The sequence below is a fragment of the Pogona vitticeps genome, chromosome 1 (assembly GCF_051106095.1).
Source record: "Pogona vitticeps strain Pit_001003342236 chromosome 1, PviZW2.1, whole genome shotgun sequence".
Taxonomy (NCBI): domain Eukaryota; kingdom Metazoa; phylum Chordata; class Lepidosauria; order Squamata; family Agamidae; genus Pogona; species Pogona vitticeps.
This window is the reverse complement of record NC_135783.1, coordinates 3,282,535-3,292,483: the sequence shown is the minus strand read 5'-3', so window position 1 is coordinate 3,292,483 and position 9,949 is coordinate 3,282,535. Positions and strand designations below refer to the sequence as shown.

At 52.6% G+C, this 9,949-nt stretch overlaps 1 protein-coding gene across 1 annotated transcript in view; it reads left to right on the top strand.

The window, feature by feature from the left end:
• The first annotated feature begins 9,322 nt into the window (after positions 1–9,322).
• Positions 9,323–9,949, top strand: part of KCNK3 (potassium two pore domain channel subfamily K member 3) — a 101,471-nt gene continuing 100,844 nt past the window's right edge. The window contains exon 1 of the mRNA XM_072986269.2: positions 9,323–9,814. Within this exon, the coding sequence (XP_072842370.1) occupies positions 9,532–9,814 (283 nt within the window). The 5' untranslated portion in view covers positions 9,323–9,531. The remainder of the gene's footprint in view (positions 9,815–9,949) is intronic.

Below are 9,949 nucleotides of genomic sequence, written 5' to 3'. Positions count from 1 at the left end.
CTGCTTTTAGCACTTTAACCCAAAAAGTAAACATACCAAACCATGCCACGTTTCTCGTAAAGCATCCGAAGAGATTTCCTCAGCAGTGGCTTTTATCAGAGGGGCCGAGACAAGGAGAAAGTCATCAGTGCGGTTCGGAATCCGATGGGCTTCTCCTCCTGCCAGCCCCACTGAAACGGTTCGGCAAGAGCATCTTTAGTCTGTTGGATGCAGGGCCCTCACCATTGCCGTGAGGACAACAGACAAAGCCACTGTTTCACATATTGTCGACTCTTTGTGGTCGCCACGCCTCTGTGGGTGATTGGGGGGGGGGAAGGCCCTCCTCCCTTGGAGAAGAGCATCACGCAGCCAGGTGATGAATGACGCTGGAGCCTTTAAACAAACCGGGCCCCAGATGTTGCCTTAATCAAATCTCCATTTTGCTGCTTTTAACTATGTTACAAATTAAGGTCCGGTTTTCTGGGCACGGCGTGACAGATGCCTTGCGCCGAGCCCCCACGTGACTTTCCAGCTTGGAAAGCCTCCCGGCCTTCGGCAGGACAAGCCCATGGCAAAGGCTCCCAGCCTGAAGGGAAGGCGAGCAGCTGCTGGAAGGGAAGGAGGGGGGAGCGACTCTGTTGGTTTAGCCAGCCAGCCTGGCCAGCCAGCGATGCCCAGTCCTGAACATCAGGATAGATCCGATGCTGATTGCTTATATAAGCGGTGTGCATGATCCCTGATTGTTTGGGATCACAAGGCGAAGGAGGGGGAGAGCCCAAACCGAGGGTGGAACAGCAGACTGGAGGAAATAGCAGCCGCAGCCAGAAGAACCTCCTATCCCTGGCAGGTTTTCTGGGGAGTCCTTTCAGAACTGAAGTAATAACGTAATCATTATAATTGCTAAAATAAGAAATCAATTACCGCTCCTGCTGCTGCCACTCCTGCTACTACTACTGACGATGATGATGTGCTGTCAAGTCAATCCAGACGAATGGACAACCTTTTTTGAGGGTGTTCTAGTTAAAGATCACTCCAAAGTGGTTTCTCCTTCCCTTCTTCTGGGGGTGCCCCGGGACCGCTGTGCCGCTTGCCCATAATGACACAGGCTGGCTCTACTCGCAGGAGGCACAGCAGAGAATCAAAGCTCCCAACCTCTGGCTCTGCAGTCAGAGACTTAAAACACTCAGCTGTCCAGCAGTGCATTAATCATCCTGTGCCATCTCAAGTCCATCCTGATTTATGGTGGCCCTTTCCAGGATTTTCCAGGAAGAGAATACTCAGAAGCGGCTGACCCTTCCCTTCCTCTAGGGGCACATCCTTGGACTGCTGTCCAGTTGGCCCAAGGCCACCCAGGCTGGCTCTTCTCCCAAGAGGCACAATGGGGGAGTCAAACTCCCAACCTCTGGCTGTATAAACCGAGAGCTTAAAAAAAACAAGCCTCCTGAAAACCTTGTTTTTAGTCTCGAAGGCAAAATGAGGAAGCCGGGGTGCGATTTTTGTTATTTGTTATCGGAACCCTCACTGGATATGGTGAGATGACAAAGCTATGTCACAATCTTGACCATGGATCACTTCCTGGCATGTTGCGATCCGTGCTAGAAAACACAGAGAGGGTGCAACATCATGAGTTGCGCATGGACTTGTTTGCTTCTTCTGCAGCATGGCCAGCTGAAATAAGACTGTAAGCAGGAAGTTCACATATTGGCTTCACTTTGTCAGCATGGAGAGAGGCGAGACCGGGTATTGCCATCCGAAAGAAACTTCTGCAAGCTTTTAATTTTTTTTTTTCCAAAGAGAGAGAGAGAGAGAAAGGGGAACTTAATGAACTCAACATAGACATTGCTTGCTGTGCATCTTTCGATCCCAGACAGATCGAAAGAGTCACATCCGGCCAAGACCTGAAAATGTGTCCTTCTCAGCAGCCACATGTCCGGTCCCTCCAACACAAAGATAGAAAGTCAACAGCAGGCTCCGTGGCAAGAAAAATCTTCCTTGGGAGAAAGAGGGCATGCAGAGCTTTGCAGGAGCAGCCCTAGTTAATGGCTGGTGCAGAGAAAGCAAAGCTCTTTTCACCGTTGAAGGTTGCCTTTGAAGCTGCAAACACCTCCGTTCAGGTGTTGTGACTTATTTATTGTTACAGACTAGTAATTAATCAATGCCCACGCTCCGAAGATCAAAGGTTCCATATTAAACATCATGGCTACCTCTTAGAAATGTGCTATCTTAGGGTCAAAATGTGATGGCATGGTTAGGGTGCCGTTCGAAGAAAAGAAAGACTTCAAATGTTTCCGCCACACAGTCGCTTCAAGTTTGCATCGGAACAATCAGCATGGAAAGGGAGGAATCCTAAAATAAAGCAAGTTAATTGGGTGGCTTTTAACAGTTATGCTGATGTTTCTGACAATGAGTTCTCTGTAACATCGAGTTCGTTCTTAAAAACCCACAAGTCACGTACGTTTCAGAGAGATGCCGTCTCTCCCTACCTGATTTTCTCTCTTTCACCAATCTGTCTATTTTTGTAGCCATTCAGAAACAACATGAAAGACTTGAGGGCTTGCGACCTCTTGACCTCTTAATCCACTCTCTTCCATGCAGGACATGATGGGCTCCAGTTACAGGAAGCCAGGTTTCGGCTGAATATCAGGGAAAACATCTTAACTGTTAGAGCAGTACGACAAGAGAGCCCATGACCTCAAGGGGAGATGGTGAGCGCTCCAACACTGGGGGCATTCAAGAGAAAGCTAACAACCATCTGTCCGATGTGCTTTGATTCATATTCCTGCCTCAAGCAGGGAGTTGGACTAGATGGCCTTAGAGGCCCCTTCCAACAACATGATTCTATGATTCTTTCATCTCTTCATTGTGTCACAGGTACGTATGGATGACCTATGAGTAGATTACATTAGGCATCCTTCAGTCTTGAGAGACTGTGGTAACGTGCCCTGTATGGAGGACCTAGAACAGCGTCTAGTGTGGCTGAGGAGGCCAATTCGAGAGTGATACAATCCCTTCCACACTGGAAACAAACGCAATCTGTCCCCTGTCCAGCTCCCCGATTTTGCTGCATTCGGGACTGCCTCTTTGCATCGGCCTGCTGGACAAGGGTCTCTTCAAAATGGGAGAGGCCAATTTGAAGAGACCCTTCCAACCTGCCTCCAGGTTGAATGCTCAGACGTCAAGGTTTCCCATCTGTTGAGGTCCATTCCTAAGGCCTTCAGATCCCGCTTGCAGATTTCCTTGGATCACAGCTGTGTGGTCTCCCTCTGGGGCGATTTCCCTGCACTCATTCTCCATACAGAGATCTTTTGGAATCCAACCATCAGCCATTCTCACGACATGCCCGAGCCAACGTAGACGGCGCTGTTTCAGTAATGTATACATGCTAAAAATTCTTATGACCTATGGATGTGGCTGTAAAGCCTTTCCGGTGCTGATCTACCAGTATGATGACGAAATAATTAGGGTGTATGCAAAACTGGTGACCCTATAGCTTTACCAAACAGTTTGTTTGTTTATTCAAAATATTTTTACCCCACTTTTCTCCTTAAAAGGGCCCAACCCAGTTAACTCTTGCAGAGGGCAAAAGACTTCCTGCTTCTTATTCACCTCCTTTATACGTGTGCGAGAGAGATTTGATGGAGATTCCAATCCCAGGTGCGTATACGTTCCCTGCTTTGAGGAAGAGAAAAATCTGAAATAAACTAGCAGATCTATGCCAAGGCAATGGCTCATTGACTATTTAGGTTTTGCCTCTCATTAAAATGGATATTAGTTTTCTTCTTCACTGATTCTGGGTTTTGCCCAATTATTTTCTGTAAAAATCATACAGTGGCTTTTGTGTTCTCAGCTTGATGGATGCAACCCCCCCCCCCCCCCGGGGCGATGCCCAAAAGTCCCTTGTGTTGGAACCCCACTGGGTGAGTGTGAATCAAAAGGAAGATGGGAGGTCAAGGCAAAACTCTGGACAGCTTTGGCTGACGGTCAGTAGCAGAATCTCTGGGTCTGGGGTTTACTCTGCAGCCCTCGTTTCCTCGGCCAATGCAGGTGCCACCTTGCTCTCCTGGCAAAACCCAAGACCGCCAAGGTGCAATTCCCAAAAAGTCTTTTATCTAGTCCTCAGCCACATCTGGATAGGTGGCTCAAGGCAGCGGCATGGCGTGCCCACCCGCTCAAAGGCACCCACCACAGTGGCAACAGAAAGTGTATATCACAACAGCCACCCGGACGGTCTCTGTGGAGACCTGCTTCGGTTTGTCTGGGTCCCGTTCAAAGGTCCCCAACACTGAGGGGCAGCCACCCTGAGGCTCCCGCCGGGCATTTGGTCTGGGTTCAGAAGAGGCAGCCCTGATCCCATAAGGCCATCTCTGAAACACTCAAACTGTACCGACCTTTGCTTGGGTTCTTTCTCCCTGAGGTGGCCAACCGAGGTGGTCAGAGGTTGGAAAAGTTGCCTGGTTTTGAACAATCACTCTTACACACCCGCCCCGCCCCCAGCCAGGATGGCCCCATTAAGTTTTGTGGCACAAATCTAGTTTCCGGCATGGGGGAGCGCTGAGTCACGAGAGGTCTCACCTGCAGTCTGACACGAGGCACCCCCTCAAGGAGGGTCAAGGGAGAACCAGACCTTTGCATAGGAATCAGAAGTCCCATTATCTGCACGAGGACTCGGGAAGCAGCCGAAATCAGAAGCCCCCTGCTCCAGAGGAGGAGGTGCAGGAGAGGTGCATTTCTCAAGAAATGACCGCTAGAGCAGTGGTCCCCAACCTTGGGCCTCCAGATGTTCTAGGACTTCAACTCCCAGAAATCCTGGCCAGCAGAGGTGATGGTGAAAGCTTCTGGGAGTTGTAGTCCAGGAACATCTGGAGGCTCGAGGTTGGGGACCACTGTGCTAGAGAAATCTTCTCCCGCATGGATTTAACAGATGATGATGATGATGATGATGATGATGATGATGATGATGATGATGATGATGATGAAGAAGAAGAAGAAGAAGAAGAAGAAGAAGAAGAAGAAGAAGAAGAAGAAGAAGAAGAAGAAGAAGAGGAGGAAGAGGAAGAGGAACCCAATTTTTGCCACCAGCAGCACCCACCAGTTCGGACTACAAGCGGACAGGTTTCTTGTGGGTTTCCTGCATTGGCAGGCGGGTGGAGGGGGAGATCTCCCCCCAAAGTCCCCTCGAGCCCTAAAATGTTGGGATTCTATGATTCCCCAGCCCCACCTGGAGACCTTTTATACTGGAGGCAGTGGATCTACCCCTGAGCTATTTGTGGCCCCCAAAGGTCCAAAGAAAGAGGGTTGTGGCTTTAGAGGGGGAAGCACCACAAGGGAAAGGATTAGCCCGGCTCCCCAGCCGCTGCAACCCAGCCTCCCCCCGTCCCCCCCGCCCCTCTGTGAAATGGGCCTAGACTGGATTCCATTGGATTCTCTTACCATCTCTTTCCTGCCTGGCTTCGGCAATATTCCCGTGAGCAGCTGGAAAACCAGAGCGCTCTCATAAAAAGGGAGCTAATTTTCTCAGAGGAAGCCTTTGTGCGCTGAGTTATCTGGTGTTTTTTTTTCAGCCCTGGGGTGGGGGGACGCCCTGCCCAGTTGCTGCTGATGGGTTGTGTGCCTGTTTCTCCTGCTGGCCTGCTGCCCCGCTGGTCCTTCCTTCCTTGCTAGGGCTTGTTCCCTGTCCTTGGTCCTGAACCCGTTCCCTTTTCTCTCTTGCCTCCCCTGTTCTGGATCACACTTAAACAAGGCTCTGGACTGCAGGACGACCCTCAATCCCATCCCCGGGGGTGAAGGGACTCTCCCTCTGCCCTCCCTGGGTGTGGATGGGTTGACTTTTGAAATTGTTATTTCTTCCTCCATTCCCTCGGGTGAAATGCACACACGCCCTCAAGCCCGTCCTACCAAATTTAGGAAGAATCAAGGGGATTGTGGGAAAGTTTTCCAGAAATGGATCTGAGCCAAACTCTACCCCTTTGGGTTGTTGTAGGTTTTTCGGGCTCTTTGGCCATGTTCTGAAGGTTGTTCTTCCTAACGTTTCGCCAGTCTCTGTGGCCATGGGCATCTACCCCTTTTGCAGTGGCTGGGTTCTCCCAGATGAAGAACATCCTCTTGCATCTGCTGATGGCCAGGTTGTTAAAGACGAGGAGCCTGCCAGTGAAAAAGAGGTGGCAACCTTAAATCCACACCACCAACAGTCGTGAGGTGGACTGTTCTGTGGGGGCTGCCGTCTGCCTTTCTTCCTTACAAGCTGAAAGCAGCAGAATGAGTTCTCCTCAAGCATTTTTCCCCACCTCACCACAACCTGTTAGCAGCAGGCCAGGCTGGACATGTGGGATTGCTCTGTTCCCAAGCTTTTTTGAGTCACAAGCCCCTTTTATAAGAGCCGAGTAACCTGCAACCCCTCCACCACCACCATGTTTGCATAAAAAGGCATTTTTTCATGGGGTCAAGTCATCTCTTCTCAGAAATGCAGAGGCTTCTTTCTCCCCCAAAGGGCCCATTTCTCATACATACACAGACACGCTAACTTTAGTATCCTGCTACGATACTAACAGGATACTAAAGTGTGGTAAACCACATAAGTCTCTGGGCTTCAAGGTCAGAAGACCAGCCATTGTGAGATCGAATCCATATGACGGAGTGAGCTTCCGTCACTTGTCCCAGCTCCTGCCAACTGAGCCGTTTGAAAGCATGTAAAATGCGAGTAGATAAATAGGTACTACTTTGGTGGGAAGGTCACAGCATTTCGTGTCTAGTCACACTAGCCACATGAAAAACTCTTCAGCCCAACGCCGGCTCTATGGCTTGGAGACGGGGATGAGCACCGCGCCCTAGAGATGGACACGACTGGACTCAATGTCAAGGGGAACCTTTGCCTTTACCTTACGAAGAAATTATTTAACAAGGGCTACAACACACGACTGACCTGTGACCCCAGAAGACACTGTGCTACCCCCTTGGGGGTCACGACCCCCAGGTTGGAAAACACTGCTCTAAGGTCACCCACTGAGTCTCCCTTTGACTCAACTGAGATGTCAACCTTTATTTCTCGGTCCAGCTCCCTAACCACCACACCATACTGCCATTCCGACATTCATAGCCAGAGTGCTAAGAAACAGGCACGCCAAGCCTGCTATGTGGACAGACAGGTATATCCATTTTGCCACCACCCATGTTCAATTTCTTTGAAACCTCAAGTTCCGTTCACTTGTATTGAGGAATAAGTGGGTGAATTTCAGAAACGCGTGTCCGAAACACCAGTGAAGAAGGAAATGAACCAAGCAGGCAAGACCTTCTCACTCATGGCGATCTTCCCAGGTAGCTCCCTGTCTGGAACAAAATGACGCTGGGTCCTCTCCTCATTGTGCGCACCCCATGCTGAATTCAAGGATTTCTCACTGATTCTCAGCAAACCAGGCCTACTCAGATTATATTCAGCCAGGGAAGCTCCTCCCTTGATAGCGTTCCTCAGGTGGCGTGTATGATCAAAAGCCGTGCCTGTGTTGTGGTTTCCCAAGGAGCCCAGAAAAAAACAAGTTTATTATCATCAAGGCCTTGAGCCTTCCAGGGTCCAAGAGGCATCTTTAATAAATAATTGTCATTTCGGCTGTCGTCTTGGTTATGGCAGGTGCGGGGGAGAGGAACAGGCAGCAGAGAGGATCTCTGATGGCATCTCTTCAGGAGAATGTCCAATATTTCCTCTTTCACAGGCAGAGCACGAGGAGTGGTCTACTCGGTCAACCCAAGTAAAAGAGGGTGGGAGGAGGCAGGAAAGAGACCCCCCGTGACTGGAGAGGTCCAAGTGTGTAGTCCCGACGTGCTACCTCGACCTATCCAGCCATAGGCCCCCAATAAGAGAGATGGTCCTTCGCCACACACACTCGTCCACATGTCATGAAGACTCCATCTCGTCTGTACTTCCTATTATTCCATGTGTCTGAAGAAGCAGAAGTGATCCATGAAAACTCACATTAAAATATAATAGTAATTCTTTATGGTGCCACATTTTTTGAACAACTTGGCCAAGTTACCTTTAAAAAAACAACAACACAGTTTGCAGGATTCCAACGAAGCCGCTGTGCTGTTGATTCTCACAGAACACTCTCTCGTACTCTCGAAAGCATCCCACAGGGAGGGTTGTGGTTGGAGAGGCAGAGGAGCCAGAAGACCCTCTTCGTGCTTCTCTTTCTCCCTGACCATCAGAGTATGACACCGATAAAAGGAAGCAAGCAGTCCTGTTGCCTCCAGCCTTCTCTCCACAGCTCTCCAACTTTCCCCCACTTTCCTCAGTTTCTTACCCATTTATTTTATCTCAGGCCAGCTGCAGAGATTCCGCCTTTCCTCATTTGAAGAGGGAAACATCCTACCTTCCTGCCTTTTAGGTGTGTTAAAAATTTCTTGCTCTTTGCCCTTCTTCCTTCGAACTTCTTTGCCAGTCACCCTCTCGTCTAAGGAATTCTTAGCCTCCTGTAAGAAATCTCCATGCCCGCTTTATTTCCTTCCCACTTCGCCTCCCGTTTTATTTCTGATAAAAAGCCTGTGTGAAAAAGTCCCTGCTTTCCCTAGAATCAGGACGACAGAACCCTGGTGGGGAGGCAGCTATTCTCAACCGGTTTTCTTTCTTTCTTTTTGAATGGTGCCAAGGAAGCTGCTGGGGGGGGGGGGCATCTCTCCGCTGTGATTTCCGAGGTGGCCCCGATCCCAGCGGTGTGTGTTCGCCCCAAGGCCATAACGCTAAACCCTTTGAGAGCTCTGGACTCTTGAGCTGGCCACGGGGAGACACGCCTTGGTGGCACCCCGGCTGGATGACTGCAAGGCGCTCTACCCGGGGCTGCCCTTGGCGATGGTTCTGAAACTTCAGCAGGTCCAAAAAAGATGCCATTCTCGGGGCTGCCTAACAAGGATCTGGTTTCCTCCTGGAATGGGTCCCCCAGCACCGGGCAGACTTCCTTCTTTGCCCCCACCCCCAACTCCCTTTGCAGCCGGTCTGCTGGGCCTCCTCGCTGGGGGGCGGGGGATCGGAGCCCTCGGTCCTGGGAAAGCGAGCCTGGCTGAGCCCCGTGCGCTAGGGAAGGCTGCCTCCCGTCCCCGCCGCCCCAGCTTGGCACTGGAGGGGAGGGGGAGGGGGCGTTGCTCGGGGAGGTGGTGCTGAAGGGACAGCTCCCCTCCCTCCCGTCCCTCCCGTCCCTCCCTCCCTCCTTGCCTGGCTGGCTGGCTGGCTGGCTGAGTCCGAGGCGCGGCGCTGCCCGCCTCCCCGCCCAGCCCAGCCCAGCCCAGCCCAGCTGCCAGGGGAGTCGGAGTCGCGGCCGCCGCGAGCAGCCGCCGGAGCCGCCGCCGCCGCCGGAGCGGAGCAGCCATGAGCCAGGAGGAGGGCGCCGCCGCCGCTGGAGCCGGAGCCGGAGCCGCCGCCTGGTCCCCCTGCTCTGCCCTCGCCTCCCGCCGCCGCCGCCGGGCGGGCTCCGCTGCTCCTGCCGCCGCCGCCGCCGAGGGTCCCGGGCGCGGGGGTCTCGGGGGTCTGGGTCTGGGCGGGGGCCGCCGCCGCCGCCGGGCCGAGGCGCCATGAAGCGGCAGAACGTGCGGACGCTGGCGCTGATCCTGTGCACCTTCACTTACCTGCTGGTGGGCGCCGCCGTCTTCGACGCGCTCGAGTCCGAGGCCGAGACGGCCGAGCGGACCCGGCTGGAGCGGCGGCAGCGGGAGCTCAAGAGCAAGTACAACCTCTCCGAGGCCAACTACTGCGAGCTGGAAGGGGTGGTGCTCCGGCTCAAGCCCCACAAGGCCGGCGTCCAGTGGAAGTTCGCCGGCTCCTTCTACTTCGCCATCACCGTCATCACCACCATCGGTAAGAGCAGCCGCCGCAGCAGCAGCAGCAGCGCCGCCGCAGCCGGGAGGGGGGGGGTCCCGCTCCCCTCGCCGCCCCCCCCCGCCTTCGAGCCCCATCCCTCTCCATCCCTCTCGACCCCCCCCCCGCACCGCC